The 24,431-nt window shown below is 33.2% G+C and overlaps 1 protein-coding gene across 2 annotated transcripts in view; it reads left to right on the plus strand.

Moving 5' to 3' along the window:
• Positions 1–24,431, plus strand: part of STXBP5L (syntaxin binding protein 5L) — a 377,830-nt gene that overhangs the window by 237,314 nt on the left and 116,085 nt on the right. For both annotated transcript variants that reach the window (XM_049628234.1, XM_049628235.1), the window contains exons 14-17: positions 15,088–15,128; positions 18,495–18,712; positions 20,431–20,600; positions 22,498–22,623. In XM_049628234.1, the coding sequence (XP_049484191.1) occupies positions 15,088–15,128; positions 18,495–18,712; positions 20,431–20,600; positions 22,498–22,623 (555 nt within the window). The remainder of the gene's footprint in view (positions 1–15,087; positions 15,129–18,494; positions 18,713–20,430; positions 20,601–22,497; positions 22,624–24,431) is intronic.

A 24,431-nucleotide genomic window follows, 5' to 3' on the forward strand; every position in this document is an offset into this window, starting at 1 on the left:
ATGTTGAGAATAAGACAAGAATGCCTACCATCACCCCTAGTATTAAACATTAAACTGTAGACCTATACAGTTCCATAGAGAAAAATGGAAATGAAAATATAAAGATTGAAAAGGAAGATATTAACCATTATTACTCAGAGACAGCATGATTATATAAGTAAAAAATAATGTACAAATAAACTGTTTTAATTAATTTGAATATGTAGCAATTCACTGGAAACATCAGTATGCAAAATTCAACCGTATTTTATAAAATAAAATATACAAAATAAAATATAAAATTTTGTATAAAATAAAAAATACAAAATTATACAGTTTAAAATAGGATACAAAAAAATCACATAATCTAGAAATAAACCTAACAAAACATATAAAGACATCTACAATTAAAATTGTGAAACAATTTGAGAAGTTAAGAAAGACTTAAGTATATGGAGAGATATACCATAATCATTAGTTACACTCAATATTATAAGGATATCATTTTTTCCCCAATTTGATCTAAAGATTTAATGTAATCCTGATAAAAGAACGTCAGTACCAATTCCTTAGTGGAAATTAATGTACTGATTATAATATTTATATAGAAATATAAAGAACAATACCCAAACCAATATGGAAAAAAGAACAAAGTGAGAAATTAAATTAGTAGAGAGATTGAAAAAGATGGTTAGAGAGTGGGAGGACCCTAGGCTACACCTTGTACCACAAATACAACTAGATAACTATCAAATCATCCTAAATACCCCAGAAATTGACCTGAAGACTGACAGAACAAACCACAAGTAAAGGAAGAGAAGAGGCCACACTGAAGAATGTTGGAAGTACAAAGACATGGTTTAGGGGAGAAACAGTCCTTACTGCTGCAGAGGTAAGGGAGCCATGATCACAGAAAAGGGCAGAGAGAGAGGAGTACACAGGAGAATGCACAAGAATGTTTCCCCATAGCCATTGGCTTGGAAAATGAAGGGGCTGAATTTCAGGAGTTCTTGCAACTAGTGGGGATTAAAGCCTGGAGTTTTAGAAGTCAGTAGCCTTGGCTGGGATAGAGTCCAGAGGGCACTGCACTGCTCTTGGAGAGAAAGTAGAAAAACAACCCTTGGGGCATATGGCATTTTAACAGCAATCTGAAGGGCACCTGGAGCACACAGTGGGGAGATTATTTGCTATTCTCATAGCATGTCCCAGAAAGGCAGCATTCAGAGACACTTCTCTGGGAACAAAGGAGCTAGATGGGGACCATTTCCCTCCCCCACCCCTCAGCACAAACACAGAGCCACCTGCAGGAAGCAGCACAACAAAGAAACTGGCTGCCTAACTTGCTTTTACTAAGCCCCATGCCCTGTACTCTAGTTGAACTGTGCTTCTCAGTCATACTTACTTCAGCTCCAGTATGGAAGGCCCCTCTGCCAGAAGACCAGCACAAATCCCTGCCCACACTGTCTCCCAACAAGAGAGTTGTGCAGGTCCTCAGTTCCAAAACAGGTGGTGACAGATCTCATTTCACAAGCAGACAAAACCAAACCTAGTTAAAATTTGCCACAGACGAGGGACCAAACACAACTCACAGCAGATAAGGAGAGCCTTTGCAGACAACTGGCCTGCATGATAAAGCAGCCAGAATACAACAGTAGAGTGCCCGCAACACACGCTGGAGGCACTCTCTGAAGCACCAGGCCCTGGTCACTACACTATCTCTTCTTCATAAAGCCGTTACTGTCAGGAGCAAGAGATATAACTGGATTTTCTAACACACAGAGGAAAGCAGAGACTTAGACAAAATGAGAAGACAGAGGAACTTATTCCAAATGAAAGAACAAGATAAGGTCATATCCAGAGACCTAAATGAAACAGATATAAGTAACATGTCTGATGGAGAATTTAAAACACTGGTTATAAGGATACTCACTGGGCTTGAGAAAAGAATGGAAGACATCAGTGAGATCCTTACCACAGAGATAAAAAAGTTTAAAAAGAATCAGAAATGAAGAGTGCAATAAATGAGATTAGAAACTTGCTTTATGCAATGAACAGCAGACTGGAAGAAGCAGAACAAATTAATGACCTAGAAGACAAATTCATGGAAAGAAATGAAGCTGAACAAAAGAGAGAAAGAAGAATTATGCAAAAAGAGAATAGATGAGGGAACTCAGTGACTCCATCAAATGTAAGAACATTCATATATAGACATCCCAGAAGAAGAGAAAGGAGGCAGAAATTTTGCTTGAAGAAGTAATAGCTTAAAACTTCTCTAATATGGGGAAAGAACAGACATTCAGATCCAGGAGATACAGAGAATTCCCATCAAAATTAACAAAAGCAGGCTTACACCAAGACATATTGTAATTAAAGTTGCAAAATGTAGTGATAAAGAAAAAAATCTTAAAAGCAGCAAGACAAAAGACATCATTAACTTACAGGGGAAGACCCAGAAGACTAGCAGAAGATTTCTCAACAGAAACTTGGCAGGCCAGAAGAAAGTGGCATGATACAGTGCAAGTGCTGAATGGGAAAAATACACAGCCAGAAATACTATATCTAGCAAGGCTATCATTCAAAAGAGGAGAGATAAAAAGTTTCCCAGACAAACAAAAACGAAGGGAGTTCATGACCCCTAAACCAACCCTGCAAGAAATATTAAAGGAGATTCTGAATGGAGAGGAGGCACCAAAAGTGACAGTATAAATGCAGGAAACACAAAAGCAGTGAAAATGAATATTTCTGTAAAAAATTGGTCAAGCAACTCACAAAAAATGTATATAATATAATAACACACACTTAAAAACATCAGGGGGAGAGAGCAGAAAAGAATGGTTTCAAAATTAAAAGACCATCAATTTAATGTAGATTGCTATATACAGAAGAGGTTATTAACAAGCCTAATCTAACCATATATCAAAAATCACCAATAAACATGTAAAGAATAAAGAGAAATCCAAATCTATCACTAAAGAAAAATCAGCAAAATATGAGAGAAAGACAAGAAAGGATCAGAGAAAATCAAAACAACCACAAAACAAGTAATACAATGGCAATAAATATGTATCTATTAATATTTACTTTGAATATACATGTACTAAACACTCCAAGTAAAAGACATAGGGTGTCAGAATGGATAAAACAAACACCAAGACCCATCTATATGCTACCCACAAGAGACTCATTTTAGACCTACAGCACCTGCAAATTGAAGATGTGAGGATGGAGAAACATTTATCATGCAAATGGATGTCAAAAGAAAGCCAGAGTAACAATACTTATATTGGACAAGTTACACTTTAAAACAAAGACTGTAACAAGGGACAAAAAAAGGGGGAGCACTATATAATAATAAAGGGGACAATCCAGCAAAAAGATACAACAGTTGTAAATATTTATGCAACCAACATGGGAGTGCCTAAATACAATAACAAACATAAAGGAACTAATCAATAATAATACAATAATAGGGGATTTTCACATCCCACTTACACTAATGGACAAATTTTCTAAACAGGAAATCATCAAAGAAACAATGGCTTTGAATGACATATTGGACCAGATAGACTTAACAGGTATATTCAGAAAATTACTTCCTAATGCAGCAGAATATACATTCTTTTCAAGTGCACATAGAAGATTCTCCCAAATAAATCACAAATTAGCCCCAAAACAGGCCTCAACAAACAAAAGAAGACTGAAGTCATACCATGCACCTTTTCTGTCCACAACTCTATGAAACTAGAAGTTAATCACAGAAAAAAATCTGGAATGATCACAAATACGTGGAAGTTAAGTGACATGATACTAAACTATGAATGACTTAACCTGGAAAATAAAGAAGAAATAAAAACTACATGGAAACAAATGAAAATGAAAACACAATGGTCCAAAACCTTTAGGGTGTATCAAAGGCAATCCTAAGAGGGAAGTATATTGCAATACAAGCCTACCCAAGAAGCAAGAAAAGTCTCTATTTGACAACCTAACCTTACACCTAAACAAGCTAGAAAAAGAACAAAGCCTAAAGCCAGCAGAAAGAAAAAATAAAGAGTAAAGCAGAAATAAATGATATAGAAACTAAAAAACAACAGAACAGATCAATGAAACCTGGAGTTGTTTCTTTGATAAAATAAAATCAATAACCTCTAACCAGACTCATTAAAAACAAAAGAGAAAATACCCAAATGAATAAAATCATAAGTGAAAGAGGAGAAATAACAACCAACACCACAAAAATACAAGATATTGTAAGAGAATATTTTGAAAAATTATATGTAAACAACCTGGGAAATCTGGAAGAAATGGATAAACTCCTTGAAACATATAAACTACCAAAGCTGAAATAGGAAGAAATAGGAGACTTGAAAAGACTGATAGCCAGCAAAGAAACTGAATGAATAATAATAAAAAACAAAGTCCAAGACCAGGTGGATTCACAGGGGAAATCTACCAGACATTTAAAGAAGAGTTAAATACCTATTCTTCTTAAACTATTCCAAAAAGTAGAAATGGAAGGAAAACTTTCAAATTCATTCTCTAAAGCCAACTTTACCCTCAATTCCAAAACCAGATAAAGACACCACAAAAAAAGAGAAGTACAGGCCACTATCTCTGATACACAAAGAGGCAAAGATCCTCAAGAAAATACTAGCAAACTGAATCCAACAACACGTTAAAAAAATCATTCACCACAATCAAGTGGGATTTATTCCTGAGTTGCAAGGTGGTTCAGAATTCACAAATCAATCAACATGGTACATAACAATAAAAGAAAGGATAAGAACCATATGATAATTTCAATAATGCAGAAACAGCACTTAACCACAACATTTATTCATTATTAAAAATCCTCAACAAAGTAGGTTTAGAGGGAACTTCCTCAACGTAACAAAGGCCATATATGAAAGATCCACAGCTAATATCATCCTCAATGGGAAAAAACAGAGCTTTTCCTCTAAGATCAGGGACAAAATGAGGATGTCCACTCTGGCCACTTTTATTCAACATAGTATTGGAAGTCCTAACCACAGCAGTCAGCCAACAAGAGGAAATAAAAAGCATCCAGATTGGCAAGGAAGAAGTAAAACTTGCCCTATTTGAAGATGACATTATACTATATAGAAAACCCAAAGGACTCCACCAAAAACTCCTAGAATTGATAAACAAATTTACTAAGGCCACAGGATAAAAAAAATCAATGTACAGAAGTCTGTTGCATTTCTATAAACCCATAATGAAGCAGAAGAGAAATTAAGGAATCCATCACATATAAAATTGCACCAAAAATAATAAAATACCTAGGAGTAAACCTAACCAAAGTAGTGAAAGACCTGTACTCTGAAAACTATCAAACACTGATAAAAGAAATTGAAGATGACACAAGCAAATGGAAACACATTCCATTTTCATGGTTTGGATGAACAAATATTGTTAAAATGTCTATTCTACCCAAAGCAATCTACACATTTAATGCAATCCCTATCAAAACACCACCAGCATTTTTCACAGAGCTAAAACAATCCTAAAATTTGTATGGAACCACAAAAGACTCCAAATATCAAATGTAACCCTGAGAAAGAAAAACACATCTGTGAAGGCATCACAAATCCAGACTTCAAGTTATTTTACAAACCTCCAGTAATCGAAACTGTACAGTAGCGGCACAAAAATAGATATCGATCAATGGAACAGAATAGAAATCCCAGAAATAAATCCACAATTATATGGTCAATTAATTTTTGACAAAGCAAGAAAGAATATACAATGGGAAAAAGAGTCTCTTCAAAAAATGGCATTGGGAAAACTGAACCACTTTCTTATATCATTCACAAAAATAAATTGAAAATGGATTAAAAACCTAAATGCGAGACCTAAAACTGTAAAAATCCTAGAAGAGAACACAGGGAATAACTTCTTTGATGTTGACCATAGCAACTTCTTTCTAGATATGTCTACTGAGGCAAGGCCAACAAAATCAAAAATAAACTATTGGGACTACATCAAAATAAAAACTTCTGCACAGGAAAGGAAACAATCAACAAAACTGACAAATTTTGCAGAATATGAGAAGATATTTGCAAATGACATATCTGATAAAGGGTTAGTAACCAAAATATATAAGCATCTTATAAAACTCAACACCAAAAACACAAATAATCCAATATAAAAATGGACAAAAGACATGAATAGACATTTTTCCAAACAAGACATACAGACGGCCAACAGACACATGAAAAGATGCTCAGTGTCACTAATCATCAGGGAAATGCAAATGAAAAGCTATTACCTCAGACCTGTCAGAACGGCTAAAATCAACAACAAAAAACAACAGGTATTGATGAGGATGTGGAGAAAGGGAACTCTCTTGCACTGGTGTTGAGAAAGCAAACTGGTACAGACTCAAAAAGTTAAAAATGGAATCACTGACAATCCAGCAATCACAGAACTGGGTATTTATCTAAAGAAAAGAAAAATACTAATTCAAAGTAAATTAATTGATGTTTATAGCAGCATTATCTACAATAGCCAAATGATGGAAACAGCCCAAGTGTCCATCAACTGATGAATGGATAAAGAAGATGTGATACACACACACACGTACATACATACACACACAATGGAAAATTACTCAGCCATCAAAAAAGAATGAAATCTTAACCATTTGCAATGACGCATGGAGCTATAGAGTATTATGCTAAGTGAAATAAATTAGAGAAAGACAAATACCATATTATTTCACTTATATGTGCAATTTAAGAAACAAAACAAATAAGCAAAGGGAAAAGAGAGTGAGAGAGGCAAATCAAGAAACAGACCCAACTATAGAGAACAAATTGATGGTTACCAGAAGGAAGCTGGCTGGGGGGAGGGAGGCGGGGGGGGGGGGGGGAAGGATGGGTTAAACAGGTGATGGGAGATTAAAGAGTGCACTTATGATGAGCGCCTGGTGATGTAGGAAGTGTCGAATCACTATATAGTACACCTGAAACTAATCATACACTGTATGTTAACTAACTGGAATTTAAATAAAAACTTGAAAAAAGAAAAGAAATTACATGACATTCAGAGTTATTATAAAACTATAGTGACTAAGATTGTGTGTTGATGGCAGAAATATAGACCCTGCCAGACAAAGCTGAACAGACTAGAGTCCAAAAACATATGTCATGTATAAGATAACTGATTTTTTATGAACATGACACTCCAAAGTAGTGAGGAATGGATCTTTTAAAAAAAATTATACTGCTTAATTGGATATTCATATGGAATCTGTCTTTACCACACATCATAATAAAAATGTGTTCAGGTAAATGATAGATTTAAATGCTATAGGAAAACAATACAGCTTCAGGAGGATAATAGAGGAGAATATCTTTTTGATGTTTTGGAAGATTTTGTAAAGAAAATACAAAATAGCACTAACCAGAAAGGGAAAATTTTATAAATTAGATTACATTAAAATTGAGAACTTTTCCTCAAAAGACACCATTAAGACACTGAAAATACCAGTTACAGGGAAGACTTACATTTTGTGTAAATAGTGAAGGGCTTATATCAGATATATAAATAATTATGATAAATATATGAAAAAGACACAGTAAACTCAATAGAAAAAATTGGCCAAGAGACCTAACAAAGTAACCAAATGGTCATAAGCATATGAAAAGGTGTTCATCACTTTTCAGAGTAATGTCAATTGAAATCACAATAAGATAACATTGCACATACCCATCAGAATGGATAAAATTTTAAAGAGACTATCAGCACCTTTTCCTCATGATGTGGAACAACTAGAAATCTTTTATTATTATTAGTTTATTTAGTTTTGGGGGTGAGGGGCAGAGAGAGAGGGAGAGAGAATCCCAAGCAGTCTCCATGTTGTCAGCGCTGAGCCCAACACAGGGCTGGATCCCATGAACCATGAGATCATGACATGAGCCAAAACCAAGAGTTGGACACAACCAACTGAGCCACCATGTACCCCTAGAACTCTTTTAAAGTGTTAGTGGGAGTACGAATTGGTTATAGCTTCTTTGGAAAATTCTTTGGCAGCACCTAAGAATTCAGGTGAGTCCACTGATTCCACTCCTAGATATATATCTAATAAAAATCTGTATTAAGTACTCCAAAATAGAGTTTTCAAGAATTTTCAGAGCCACACAATTTGTAATAGTGCCAAAATAGAAACAACATAAATATTTAACAATACTAGAGTATATAAATATGCTGTGGTGTATTCATACAGTGGAATTCTAAACAGCAATTTTTAATATGAAATTTATTGTCAAATTGGTTTCCATACAACGCCCAGTGTTCATCATTTTTTAATCTGTTGTTTCACACTGTAACACAAATCAAGTTGACGTTCTGACATGTATTACAGTAATACATATTATTGACTGAAATCAACTAGACTCAACATAGTTGTTTCCATTTATAGACGCTTCAAAAACTGGTAAAACTGATACAGGGTGTTAAAAGCCAAGACAGCGGCAACCATTGGGAAAGATGTAGAAATAGTGATTGGAAAAGAGAATTTAAGGGGTTTTAGATGATGTTCTGTTTTTTAATCTGAGTGATTAAACAGTTGTATTCATTTTGTGATGCTTCATTGTGGTGTGATTTTATGATTTGTACTGTATGAGAGTTTTAACTAAGTAAAAAATTTTTTTTCAAAATATCAGGAAGTTACATTACTGAAAATGAGAGAGTACTGGTTTCTCCACTAAAAAATGCTTACGTTGGCAAAATCAATTTTTTCAGAATTCTAGAATCTAATAGAAAATTTATAACAATCAGGGGAATGCTTAATGAAGACAGAAGTTGCTATAAAATAAGTCATGGAAATGTAATGTATACCATGGTGGGTATAGTTTATAATACTGTATTGTATACTTGAAAGTTGCTAAGAGAGTAGATCTTCAAAATCCTCACACAAGAAAACAAAATATTTTTAACCACCTATGGTGATGGATATTAACTAAACTTATGGTAATTATTTTACAAAATGTACAAATGTCTAATTATGTTGTACACCTGAAACTAATATAATGTTAAATGTCAACTATATCTCATTTCTTTAAAAAGCTGCTGAATTTTGTTAAGAGACCGCATGATATTTTTATCTTACTCATTTACAGTTAACTACTGGTGGCCATGAAGATAGCACCCTGCATTCTTCTTACATAGCTTTCTGGTGCCAGAGAGAGTAATAAATACAGACCTTCTTTTCATAGAATGGTAGTTGTACCTGACCTGTGTTTTTACCTGTTTGGTGACTCCCTGAAGCATTAGCTCAAGGGCTTACCTTTGTTTTCCTTGCTTCAGAGCTTTCCTGGGGTTGAAGTGGCTTCCTGGAAGGCATTTATCTGAGTAATTAAAGGCAGATGTACCAGCTGCCACTTACCTGGGGATAGGGATAACAAGCAGGGGTGAACAATAGATAGTTTATACTCTTGGAAAGAATAGGCTGTATAAGAAAGAAGATAGATGGGGGGAACAAAGGCTTTGTAAAGCTCCCACAGACACTGCAGAATCTAGATGTCTATATGCTGCCTACAGTTGGATACATGCTAAGAAAATACCTGAGAAGATTCTAAGTTTTCCCCTTTGGATTAACTTTAGGCACCATACAGACAGTAATTAAAGGCTAATGCAGAGTTGGAAATAACCTGGCTATTATTGCAGCAGTTTCCTAACACAGAATCAACCTGTGCAGACATGGAAAGGATTTATTATTGTTGCTGCTGTTGTTTGGCTATAGTCATTTAATGAAATTGCTGTGAAATCACTAGGTCACCAGTAAGCTAACGGAGCAGAGTTTTCAGAGGCCAAACACAGTGAAGGATACAATCTTTTGAAAAACTGTTTACGTTATGACTTTTCTAAACTAACAGCAAAAACTTACAACAAGCATCAACAGAAAAAATTGGGAAGGGAGAAAATCTAATTTTCACAGCTTCCTCATTAATGCTCAAAAGTTCAGCTTTCAACAACAAAAGACACAGCATACAAAGAAACAAGAAAGCATGGCCCATTCAGAGGGGAAAGAAAATAATTTAACTGAAACTGTCCCTGTGAAAGCTGACATTTTACGTACTATACAAAGATTTTAAGTCAGCAGTCTTAAATATGCTTAAAGAACTAAAAGAAAACAAGGATAAAGAATTGAAGGTAATCAATTAAAGAATTAAGTCTCACTAAATAGAGAGTATTAATAAAGAAAATTTATTTTAAAAAGAAACTAAATAGAAATTCTGGTCCTGGGGGTGCCTGAGTGGCTCAGTCAGTTGAGCTCCCATTCTTCATTTTATCTCAGGTCATGATCCAGGGTCATGGGATTGAGCCCCTGTTGGGCTCCATGCTGAGCATAGAGCCTGCTTAAGATTCATTCTCTCTCTCTCTTTCTCTCTCTCTCTCTCTCTCTCTCTCTCTCTCTCTCGCTCACTCTCGCTCTCTCTCGCGCTCTCTCTTGCTCTCCTACCCTCTCCCCGAGGCTTCCCTCCCCTCCCCGCATGCTTTCTCTTTCTCTAAAATAAATAAATAAGTAGGTAGGTAGGTAGGTAGAGAGAGAGAGAGAGAGAGAGAGGGAGAGATATTCTGGTGCTGGAAAGTACAATAACAGAAATGAAAAACTTACGCGAGGGATTCAGCCTCAGATTTGAACAGGCAGATAAAAGAATACATGGATTTGACCTTACATAGTAAAAAGGGTTATAAAAGAATATTATGAACAATTGCATGCTGACAAAGTAAATAACCTAGATGAAATGGATAAATTCTGAGAAACTACCAAAACTGACTCCAGAACAAATAATCTGAACAAATTTGTAACAAGAGATTGAATTAGTAGTCAAAGTCTTCCTTCAAAGAAAAGGCCAGGATCAGATGACTTCATGGTGAACTCTACCAATTGTTGAAGGAGGTAACACCAAATGCTTCTCACACATTTTCCAAAAACTAGAAGGGAACACATTTTAACTCGTTCTTTGGGGCCAGCTTTACCCTAATACCAAAGCCAGACAAAGACATCACAGGAAAAGAAAACTATGCAACAATATTACTTATGAATATAGATGCAAGCATCCTCAATAAAATACTAGCAAACACAATCCAGTAGAATATTAAGAGATTTATAAAATATGATCAAGTGGAGTTTGTCCTAGGAACACAAGAGTGTTTCAATATACACAAATCAATGTAATACCCACATCAGTAAAATGGAGGGAAGAAAAATAAGGTTATCTCATGCAGAAAAAGCATTTTACAGATGTCCCTTTCATGATTTAAAACCACAACAGCAACATTCAGATAACTCAGTGACTTCCTTATTGGAATGGAACTTCCTTAACCTGGTAAAGGGCATTTTTGCAAAACCCACAGATAACATCATATTCGATAGTGAAAGACTGAAACCTTTCCCTCTGAGATCATGAACAAGACAAGGATCCCTGCTTTTGATACTTCTATTTCATATTGTATTGGAAATTCTATCCAGAAGAGTGAGGCAAGAAAAATAAAAAGCACCTACAGTGGAAAGAAAAAACATTAGCTCTATTTGTAGATATCATAATCTTATATATGTATTAGTGTGTTTTTGTATACTAACAATGAACAATCCACAAAGGAAATTAAGAAAGCAATTCTATTTATAATAGCATCAAAAAGTAAAATAAAATACTTTTTGAAACAAATTTAGAAACAAATTTAACCAAGTAGATGAAAGGTTTATACATTAGAAGCTATAAAACATTGCCAAAAAATATTTTAAAAACACAAAAATAAATAGAATGACATCCCATGTTTATGAATGTAAGATTTAATATTCTTAAGATAATAATATACCAAAAGTGATGTACATATTCACTACAATCCCTATCAAAACCCAATGGCTTTTTTGCAGAAATGAAAATGGTTATCCTAAAATTCATATGAAATTGCAAGTGACTCCAAATAGACAAAATGATCTTGAAAAAGAACAAAGTTGAAGGACTTACACTTCTTAATTGTAAAGTTTCCTCCACAGCTACACTGATCAAAACAGTTTGGTAATGTCATAAGATTAGAGATATAATTTAATGAAATGTAATTGGGATTCCAGAAATAAAATCATACATCTATGATTGTTTTTTTAAACAAGAGTGCCAAGACAGGAGAAAGAATAATCTCATCAGCAAATGTTGCTAGGAGAACTGGATACCCACATACAAAAGAATAAAGTTAGACATCCACCCCCCCCCCACCAAATCTATAAAAAACTTCACAAACTCAACACAAATAAAAACAACCAAGTTAAGAAATGGGCAGAAGACATGAACAGACATTTTCTCCAAAAAAGATGTACAGACACAGGAAAATACGCTCAACCTTGCTTATCATCAGGGAAAAACAAATAAAACGTACAATGAGATATGACCTCACACCTATCAGAATGGCTAGAATCAGCAACACAGGAAACAACAGATGTTGGCCAGGATGCGGAGAAAGAGGAACCCTCTTACACTGTTGGTGAGAATGCAAACTGGTGTAGCCACTCTGGAAAATAGTATGGAGGTTCCTCGAACAGTTAAAAATAGAACTACTCTACAACCCAGCAATTGCACTACTAGGTATTTACCCAAAGGATACAAATATACTCATTTGAAGGGACACATGCACCCTGACATTCATAGTAGCATTATCAACAATAGCCAAATTATGGAAAAAGCCTAAATGTCCATCGACTGATGAATGGATAGAGAAGATGTGGGGTGTGTGTGTAATGGAATATTATTCAGCCATAAAAAAAGAATGAAATTGTGCCATTTGCAGTTACACGGATGGAGCCAGAGTGGATTAGGCTAAGCGAAATAAGTCAGTCAAATAAAGACAAATACCATCTGATTTCACTCATATATGAAATTTAAGAAACGAAACAGATGAACATAGTGAGGAAAAAAGAGAGAAAAACCGGAAAACAGACTCTTAACTATAGAGAACAAACTGAGGGCTGCTGGAGGGGAGGTAGGCAGGGGCATGGGCTAAATGGGTGATGGGTATTGAGGGCACTTGCGATGAGCATTGGATGTTATATGTAAGTGAAGATTCACTAAATTCTACTCCTGAAACTAATATTGCACTATATGTTAACTAACTAGAATTTAAATAAAAACTTGAAAGAAAAATTTGGACCCCTACTTCATACCATATGCAAAAATTAACTCAAATATAAGGAAAGGCTTGAATTTATAGCTAAAGCTATAAAATTCAAAAAGGAAGACCATGGGGGAGGGGAAGGGGGAAAAAAAGTTACAGAGAGGGAGGGAGGCAAACCATAAGAGACTCTTAAATACTGAGAACAAACTGAAGGTTGATGGGAGGTAGGGGGAAGAGGGGAAAGAGGGTGATGGACATTGAGGAGAGCACCTGTTGGGATGAGCACTGGGTGTTGTATGGAAACCAATTTCACAATAAATTATATTTAATTAATAAATAAATAAAAATTCAAAAAAGAAAACAAGGTAATCTTTCATGACTTTGATTATGGCAGAGATTTTGTAGATATTACACCAAAAGCATAAAAATAAAAGAAAAATATAGGTAAAATGGCCTTCATCATTAGGTGAAAAGACAACAATGAGTTGGAAAAAATTTTCAAACCATATATCTAATAGAGTTTAGTTTTCATAATATATAAATAACTCTTAGAGCTCAACAATAAAAAGACATTTTTTAAATGAACAAAGGATTTGTGTAGACTTTTTCAAAAAAAAATATACAAATGGCCAACAGGCACATGAAAATATGCTTAACATCATTAGTCATTGGGGAAATGAAAACAAAGCCACAATTAATTGTGTATACCACTTCACACCCACTACAATGGCTAAAAAAATTTTTAAGAGGAAGAAAAGCAAGTGTTGACAAGGATACAGATTAATTAGAACCACATAGTTTGCTAGTGGGAATGTAAAATGGTACAACTGATATAGAATATGGTTTGGCAATTTCTCAAAAAGATAACTAATTATCATATAACTGAGCACTCCCACTTTTAGGTATATACAAAAACTTTTACATGAACGTTCATAGAAGCATTATTCACAATAGCCAAAAGCTGGAGACAAATACTTTTCCTGTATTTATTGAGATGACCATATGGTTTTTCTTCTTTAATCTGTCAGTATGATGAATAACAATATGGTGTTTGATTTTTTTTAATGTTTAACAAGTCTTACATTCCTAAGATAAACTGCACTTAGTCATGATGTCTGATCCTTTCTATATGTTTTTTATTTGATTTGCTAAGATTTTGTTGACAATTTTTTCACCTATGCTTGAGGAATATGGTTTTATAATTTTATTTTTTGGTTTTGGTAGTCAGGATGAGGCTGACCTCATAAAACGTGTTGGGGTTATTCTATCGTCTTCATTTCTAGAGGAGTTCTTATAGAATTGCCATTATATTACCAAATAATGATACCATTCTAGATAGGTTTAAGGATTTGCTTTTTATATTTTGAAACTTAAATTTCACTATGACATTCACTTCAAAATTATTTTAATGTAATCAGAATTAACTCAGGTATTTTTTTATTGAGTGAACAATTTTTTTTAACTTTTTTAATGTTTATTTATTTTTGAGAGACAGAGAGAGAGTGTGAATGGGGGATGGGCAGTGAGAGAGAGAAAGACACAGAATTTGAAGAGGCTCCAGGCTCTGAGCTGTCAGCACAGAGCCCAACGCAGGGCTCGAACTCACAAGCTGTGAGATCATGACCAGAGCTGAAGTTGGACACTTAACCGATTGAGCCACCCAGCCACCCCAAGTGTAAACAGTTTTATATAAAATATATTGTTTATTCAGGCCAGTTTTCATTGTTCTCTATTACACATAAAAATATTCCTACAGTCAAATCTTAGTAATTGTTCTTTTTTCAATTTAGATTTTAGTGCATTGTTTAAAAAGTAAACCATTGTTATGAGCTTAGAAATGCTTTAGCATATATTCATTCTCATTGGAATGGGATTTGTAAATCAAATTTTGGCAATACCTCTTATATACAGTTAGAATGCCTATAATTTTTGAAATTTACTATAATTAATGCTAATGTATTTCTCATCTAGTCATGCAGATGGATCAATAAAATTTTGGGATGCTTCGGCAAGTAAGTTTTAAGTCTCTTGTTCTATAACAGAAAACCCTCAGTTAATATTTACGCAGAGCCATTTGCCACTTTTTACTTTGGATGATTAATATTTCAGATACAGTTTTAGCATATGTATATATAGCTGTGTTATAAAAATCCATTTCCTATGTTGGGTCATTTTAAAGTACTATCTCTACTATACTTTTCCTTTATAATATTAACAGATAGGACTGAAGTCTCCATCAGCAACCTGTTGTATTTACAAAAGGTAAGGTACATTGAAAAAACTACCACACTTTGTCAGATTAACTCTATTGAAGGAATTTCCTTCACCTCCAGCTCTGGTCCTAGAAAAGTTCTTTTATCTCACTAGTCTTCACTTTTCTTTTCCATTTGTCTATGAAGCCCTATGTGAATAAAAAGAAGTGATTAGATAAATGTAAAATTTCTTTTAAAATTTTTGAGAATTATGTAATTTAAGGAATAAGGTAGGCTGCCTCAGTGTTGAAGGGCACGCAAAGATATTTCAGAATTGATTGTATCTGTATATATCCTTCATAGTACTTTTATTTACTAAATCAGATAAATGAATGCACATATTTGACTATTAGGTAAACAGTATGATAAGAACTGTAAATGTAATACAACTCGAATTGTTTGTTATCAGAAATTTGTGATTTGTTTGAACCAGGTAGATCCAGAAAGGGTAATTTGATGGGGTAATACTTAATGTGAGTTTGGGAAGATATTTAAGATTTTAATAGGAATAGGAGGAATAGAGTAAGTGAGCGAGGACTCAGTTTCTGAGGATGAACAACTAGCAAGATGAGGACTATAAGAGAGTGCTGGAGGTTTGAATCTTGTAATTATACCAGGAAATCCAGGTAAAAATGTCTAGCAGGTAGGAAGAACAGTCAAGAATGGAAACTAATGAAGAGGCAGTGTAAAAGTGGTATTTGAAGCTATAGAAGTAAACAGCTTCTGAGGAAGATTATGATAAACACAAAAGCAGAGGGAAGAAGGTTGATTATTGGTTATACTCTTAGCCTGCAAGCTAGAGTCTTTCAGCAATGGAGCAAATCATCAGCAAGAAAAAATGATTAAAATATTTAAAACCACGAATTTTGAGGCCCCTTTCTGAACTCACACAATAGAAATCAATGGCTCAGGGAGAAATTCCACAGGACAAAAGATTTTCTTTGGATGGACTTTTCTTGTAAATCTGACCTTGTTCCAAGAACACAATTTTATAGTAACATCCCACCACCTCAAATTCACTCCTTGGCATCTCAAATGTGAGAAGACACTTTAACATCCTAGTGATTAGAGTATATGCCACTCTTAAGCATGCATAATATTTTAAGAGGTTAATTTTTAAATATTTTATCCCATTCAAAACATATTATAAAGGCTTGCAGCATGTTTAATATTTTTACTGTAATTATAGGAACATATTTCCAGTTTAATGGATATCATTGAAGAAATTTCACTTAGTTTGTCAATTTTGTGGAATACTGTCCAGTACAGGAAGTGAGGTTATACTGAATTTGAACAATTGAGTTTATGTTTTATGTGTATTAGTTTTCAATTTGCTGACTAATAAATTACCACAACTGAGCAGTACTTACATATTATCTCACATTTTCTTTGTGTCAGGAATCTGGGTACAGTTTAGCTGGGTTCTTTGCTCAGGGTTTCCTGAGACTGCAGTCAAGGTGTTCGCTAGGGCTGCAGTTTCATCTGAGATTTAGAATCCTCATTCAGTCTCATGTAGTTGTTGGCAGAATTCATTTTCTTATAGTTTTAGAACTCATGGCAACTTGTTTTATTAAGGCTGGTGAGGGAGTGTCTCTCTAACCTCAGAGAGGGCACCAGTTATGTCAGCCCCATTAAGGATAATCTCTGTTAATTAACTCAAAGTCAACTAATTAGGGGCCTTAATTATGTCTGTAGTATCCTTTTAGCATTGCTATGTCATATAAAATAATCATGGGAGTGATACCCCATCTGACATAGAAGCCAGGCTATAGCATCTGGTGTAAAGCCTTACCCATTTTAAAAATGTTTTGATTTGACGTAATTTTAGACTTACAGAATAATTGAAAAAAAAATACCATGAAGTGTTATATAGCTTTTAGCCAGATTTTCCAAATGTCAATGTATACTACATTTGTTTTTCCACCCTCCTCCCTCTCCTTCTTCTCCATATATTTATATATACTTACAGCATTTTGTAACCATTTCTGAGTTGCAGATATGATGCTCCTTTTACATTACATGCCTCTAAAATACTTCACTGTATCTTTCCTACAAATAAGACATTCTTTTACATAGTCAAATTACAGTTATAAAAATCAGAAGATTAATACTGATGGCAATACAGCAATACCTGCTAACCTCCAGGTCTTACTCGGTTTTCACCAATTGTCCCAATAATATCTTTTATAATAAAAGAAAATTGAGAATTATTTATTGCATTTATCATCTTTTGGGTTTTCCTCAATTTGGAATTGTTTCTTAGTCTTTATTTCATTTAATTGATATTTTTGAAAACTCAGGCCAGTTATTTTGTGTAATCTTCAGTTTGGGTTTGACTGAAGTTTCTCATGATTAGGTTCAAATTATGCACTTTTGACAGAAACTCCCAGATTTTCAGAAATTTTCTTAAGGATCTTTTGTAGAATCAGAGCTTTTTATAGGAGAGTTCTTATCAGGGTCTAAAATGGAAAAAATATTCCCCCAAATAAAAATTCCTGAAAACAATTCACAAACCCAGAGTTTTTAAAAATTATAACTGATCCTTTTCTAATACAGGGCCACTCAGAAAAGATTCTTTCTAAAATAATTGCAGATTATTGGGCTTTCAATACTACTAGGTAGTAAATTACAAATGTTTCTCATCTTAAGGATTGTCTAAGAAATTTGTTGGGAGAAGAAAACCGTCTATGAATAACATCAACCTCTCATGTAGCAATCAAAGGGGGGAAATTGTGAAAAAGGATTAAGGGGTCTCCTTTAGGAGAGAATTAGGTTTAGTATTTCCATTGTAACCTTTTTGAGCCCCAATATTTTTATCAATAAATAAGGATAAAAATACTCACTTCATTGGACTTTTCTGAGGATCACATGAGACAATGCATACAAAGGACCTACAAATTCATTGGTATATAGTATATGTTCAATAAATGTTTATTTTTCTCTGGAGTCTCCCTTCAGCTAAACTATGATAAGAGTTCATGACATTGAATGCTTACTAGTTAAAATATAATTTATTTTGTCTGCTTGGATTCTATTTTAGTAGTTTAACAAATACACTGAAAGAGTTTAATAACATCTAAGAATTAAGTTCAAATTAGAAGATAACTATGCTTCAATATCTTGTAGTAACTCTGCAGATGCTGTATAAGCTAAAAACTTCAAAAGTGTTTGAAAAACAGAAGGTAGGAGAAGGAAAACCAACATGTGAAATTGTAGAGGAAGATCCATATGCCATTCAGATGATTTACTGGTGTCCAGAGAGCAGAATATTCTGTGTATCAGGAGTCTCTGCATATGTCATAATTTATAAATTCAGCAGACATGAAATTACAACAGAAATAGTGGTAAGTGATTTAAAATTTAATGTTCATAGCTAGAGTTATTAAAGCAATTATCATATATTTTGGCTAGTGCTTGATATGGTTTTAAGCCATCAAGACTGATGTATTTAGTCAGTAATCCAATTCATAGGATTTTAAATTATTCTTGTTACTTATATAACTTATTAAAAAATAGTTTGGCTTAAAATGATGAAAACAGTTCTGTACCAAAACCTTGTATTTTTAGATAGGATGTATTCTATCTGTATAGAATTTATACAGACATTTGTAGCTTTATGCATAAATGTCAAATTAATGTGGGCTTTGTTGTATATCTTTATTAAAATTTTTTAGTTTGCCTTTTCTTGTCAATTTTTAATTTCTGTACAGCGACATTTTTATAGGATGGAAATAATTATGAGCTACCTTACCTAATCTTAATTTTAAACTAATCAAGTAATTTAATTGTTCTGATACTCTCGTGGGATAAATTAAATCTAAATTAAGGCATCTATAGATAATTGGCCATCCCTACTGAGTCCATTTTACCATTTTATCAGAAAATAAAGATTATCTACTAAACACCTGTATATAACTTTTTACCTCAACAGCTAAAATTAAGTATTGCCCTGTTAAAGTATATTAGTTAAAATCCCAGCCTTTGGAGTCAGATAAGTCTATGTTTTAATTCTAGCTGTACCAGCGAATAGCTATACGATGCTGAGGTCACAAAGATCCAGTAGTCAGTAGTAGAGTCTGAGTAAGACCCAGTTTCATCACTCATGTAATTTTCTGTGCAAATAAAATAGAAAAATGGAAAGTAGTAATAAACTACAAATGATAATGAAATTTCATAAGGTTCTTATAAGGATTATATAAAATCATTAGTATAGTGTCTAGGTATAGTTGACAATAATTGGTAATGGTTACTGTCACTAGAGGGTTTTTTAATTTTAAGATAATTATAACAGTCATTTTGATAATATTGCTATATTCACACCCCATAATGACATTTTATTAAGCAACTGTTTTCAGCCTCAAAGATCCTGATTTTTACATTGTAAAGCAAATGTTTGTTGTAAAATCGATTTTAATTAAAGCATAGAATGTAATCATAAAGTACTTAATTTTTAAACATTTTTAGATTTAAAAAAAAAGGTTTTGGATCATCTTTTATTCCAATACAGTTTATCAAATGTTTTTTAATTAAGCAAGCTAATGAAATTAAGAGCTGAGCTAATGAAACAAAAATTAGAATTTATTTTGGGAATGTTTTACTGAATTTGAAGGCAAAATTGAATGGTTTTTTTAAAACTAAGATCCTTGTACAAATAATTTGTGTGTTATGTATGTGTGTGTAAACACATCCAGTTTATTTTATTTACTGGAATAACTGACCAATTTCTCCTTTTACTATATATGGAGTTGTAATTTATACCTTTATCTTAGGAGTATTTTTTATGTAAAAACTGTATCTTCACTAGTAGGTATTTTTCTTATAATTCTGAAGAATTAAGAAATATTTTACATTTTTTGTGAGTGCCAGTGACTGTTCCATGTATTTAAATACAAATACTGAAATACCAGTATTTAAATCAATTTGGGATATCTCAACTTTACTATAAATTGAAATTGAACTTATTAATCTGAATAAAACAATAATTACAAAAAAGTTGTCAGGTAATTTAATGTGGTTACTTATTGTTATGACTTAGGTTAAATTAAAACTTGATTTTTTTAAGTCATTAGAGGTACGACTTCAGTATGATATTGAAGATATTACAACCCCAGAACCAGAAACAAGTCCTCCGTTTCCAGATCTCTCATCTCAGCTTCCTTCAAGGAGTCTTTCTGGAAGTACTAACACTGTGGCTAGTGAAGGAGGAACAAAGGACAGTATCCCATGCCTCAAGTAAGAGTTGCTACCAAATTTTAAAACAATTTTACATATTAATCATATACTACTTTGAAACTGTACAAAATAAAATTATTCTTCTCTTTTATTAAGTTGTTGTCATTGATCTACACTCAACCAAGGAGTGCTGTGGTCTTTTCTTTGAATATCTATGAAGAGGGCACAATATTTTTATCCTTTATTATGAAGGCATTTATGTTCTTCCCAGAAAGATCATAAAGAAAATATGGCTTTAATAGAATGGGAACACATATGGCAGGGAAGAAACTTGGCCAGTTGCTTGGTATCTCCCAATTCTAAAAGTCTTTTAGGGAATTTCTTCAGTTTTCTTGGAATAAAAAAAAAAACCCCAATCAACCAGACAAAAAACACTACAAGAATACTACTACAAGAACACTACTACAAGAATACTATGTTAGAAAAAAGGATTCCTCTCATGATTGCTATGATTTTGCTAAAATAATACTTTTTTTTTACTTTTTAACTGATAAGAAGGTGAGATTTAAACAAAAAGTAGATGAGGGATTTACCTGAAATGTATCTCGTAGAAGAGTATTCCAGGCAGAAGGAATAGATAGAACAAAGGCTTAAAGTGCCTTGCATATGAAGAGGTCAGTGTAGCTAGGACAAGGAGAGCAAGCGGGGGTTGGTGGGGGGGAATAGCAAGAGATGAAGTCAGATAAGTAATAGAGAGCCAATTATAGGCCACTGTAAGGCCATGGCTTTTATTCCTAATTAAACGGGGACTCATTACAGGGTTTTGAATAGAAAAGAGACATATCAGTTTTAAATTTTATTTTTCAAATTATTTTTTTACATACCATTTTATTTTTAATTTAAATTTTAGTTACTTAACATACAGTGCAATATTGGTTTCAGAAGAATTCAGTGATTCATCACTTACATTCAACATCCAGGGATTAAATTTTAAATTGATCACTTTGGTGGCTTTGTCGAAAATGGATCTTGGGATGGAAGGGAAAGGTAGAAGCTGGGAGACCAGTAAAGAGGCTATTAAATCTAAGCAGAGATGATGTTATGGGCTGACAGATTCAGCAAATAAAAATACAGGATACCCATTTAAATTTCAATTTCAAATAAACAATAAACATTTTTTAATATCAGTATATTCCAGACACTGCATGGGACATATGTACAGTAAACAAAATAAACAAAACAAAACATAAAACCTATTTATTGTTTATTTGAAATTCAGATTTGAATGGGTGTCTTGTATTTTTATTTGTCAACTGTAACTAGGATGGTCACAATAGAGAATTAAAAAATGGTCAGATTCTGGGTATATTTTGAAGGTAACATCAACAGAATTTGATGATTGATTGATGTGAGGTGCAAGAGAAGGATATTAACATGACTTTTTTTTTTTTAACTGAATAACTGGAAAGATACAAGTTGCTATAAACTAGAATAGATAAGGCTGCAGGTCAAGCAAATTTAGAAGGAATGAGCAGGAATTTGGGTTTTGAATATGTTCAACTCTTAATTTGGGTGGTAGATGAAGTCATTCATATTGTTATGCATTTATAACTTAATATATGTAACAAATATTTCATAAATATTTAAAAACTTTTGTTAAAAAAAAGTAAATAATAAGAATAATTTAAAATACCATCCTCAAAAATTAAGAAAAGGAAGGGATAATGGCCATTTGAAGTTGTGGACTTGACTGGTTAAAAAGCTATTTAAAAAACTAAGCAATTTTAAATAATTTGGTATATTCTGAGAAAGCTAGAAGACACTGTCCACCTGTGTACTTCCCTCAATGTGTGGTATTGTATATTTCTGTAGAAAGATGCTATGTAAATTCTGAAGAGAAGCATGGGCATACTTATTTAAACTGTATGTGATAGAACTACTTTTTTCTCTTTTTTAGTGTTAAGACACGACCAGTGAGGATGCCTCCAGGGTACCAAGCAGAACTTGTTATTCAGTTGGTGTGGGTGGATGGTGAGCCTCCCCAACAGATTACAAGTCTTGCTGTAAGCTCAGCATATGGAATGTAAGTAGCTAAACATTCTAATTTGTATTATTTAATATGTTTGATATAGTGAGATGTTTCTTTTAAAATACTTAAGTCCTAAAAATGGAAAGAAGGCTTTACCTAGATTTTTACTTGATTGAAAATGGTATACAAAAAATAATAACTTATATACAAACTATGATTATTTGTTCTTGCTTGAAGTCAGACTTGTGCTAGCATTTCCACTTTTAATGTTTGGAGGTTGTTAGGATGTTATTACACATTCTTTTTTGTTTTTCTATTTTCTATCCTTTTTCTCCTTGTGTTTCAGTTTGGATGCTTTCTTCTGACTTGTCTTTTTGAATTCACTAATTCTCTCTTCAGTTGTTTATAATCTTATGGTAGATCCAGCCATGGAGTTCAATTTTAGTCATTTTGTTTTTCAGTTCTATACCTTTCATTTGATTCTTTTTAAAGCTTCTTGTTATCTTCCTAAATTATCACTCTTGTCCTTCATTTCCTTGAACATGTTGAATACAGTTCCCTCAATATGTGTTTGATAACTCCCTATCTCTATCTAGTTGATTTGTCTTGGATTTTGGTCATATTGTCCTCATGTAATCTAGATTTGCTTTTTGGTGTTCTTTCTGTTTTTATGGAACATATAAATTTATATACCATCATATATATACTTATATATTTATAAATAAACATTATAGAGATAATTTCAGGTTCTAAATGATGTTATCATCCTCCAAAAAGTATTCACATTTCCCCTAATAGGCTAAACTAAGAGACAATAGAAGGCTTAGAACAACATAATCCAGTCAGGCATTCTTTGAAAGTTGGATTATATTATACCCTTTAAAAGCTAATATAATTTTAATTATTCTTTATTTCTAGATTATAGCCCTCCATAGAAGTTGTGCCAAATTATACCCCCTCAAAAATGTTTAAGAATACGTGATCTTGCACTACCTTTCTAACAATAGTGTAAACTTTTTATTCCCTGTCATTCTGTTGATAGGAAGTATGTAATTGTGTTAGTAGACTTTTCTCATATCTTAAGTGAAATGGAACATGTTTTCCTGTACTATGACATTTCTGTTTATATTCTGTCCATTTTTCTACAGAGTTGTTAGTATTTCTCTTATAGATTTGTGAAAACTATTTACATAGTAGGGAAGTTAGCTTTCTATCTGATGTAATTTGCTAGTATTTTCCCTGTTTTTGTTTACTTTATGAAATTGTTTACGATGGTTTTTTCCATGAATAAATTTTTAAAAATTGTTAAAGTAATTCTATTTTTTCTTTTATGTCTCTGGATTTTGTGTCATACTTACAAAAGCTTCCCTCACTTCAAGATTAAAAATTATTACATTCTATTTTAATATATTTCTTAAATATATCTAAGTATTTAATCTATCTAGGATTAATTTAGATATAAATGGGGAATGAAATGGGGATTAAACTCTAGTTCTTTCCTGATGACTAAGAGTTGTACCAATACCACTTCCTGAATACTATATCTTTCCCTCCAAATTTGGAATCAATCATTTATCAAATAATACATGAAAAATATATATTTGGTTCTACTTCCATTCTTCCCAGTCTGCCCCTAAGCTAAGTTTGATGAGCTCAAAGAAAACTTTTTGAAGGCATCTGAAAGGAAGACTGCCTAAAAGAAAAAGAAAAATTTTATCTTGTGTTCCTGGAATTTTTGCAGTGTGGAGGTTCTATGTGAACATACATAAGGGGAACCTTTTCTTGACTGAAAAATTGGTAGATAAACTGGCAGGAACTCCCTTGAATGAAGGAAAGAGAGGAAGGAAGTGTGGGACAGTCAA

This window comes from Panthera uncia, chromosome C2 (genome assembly GCF_023721935.1).
Source record: "Panthera uncia isolate 11264 chromosome C2, Puncia_PCG_1.0, whole genome shotgun sequence".
Classification (NCBI taxonomy): domain Eukaryota; kingdom Metazoa; phylum Chordata; class Mammalia; order Carnivora; family Felidae; genus Panthera; species Panthera uncia.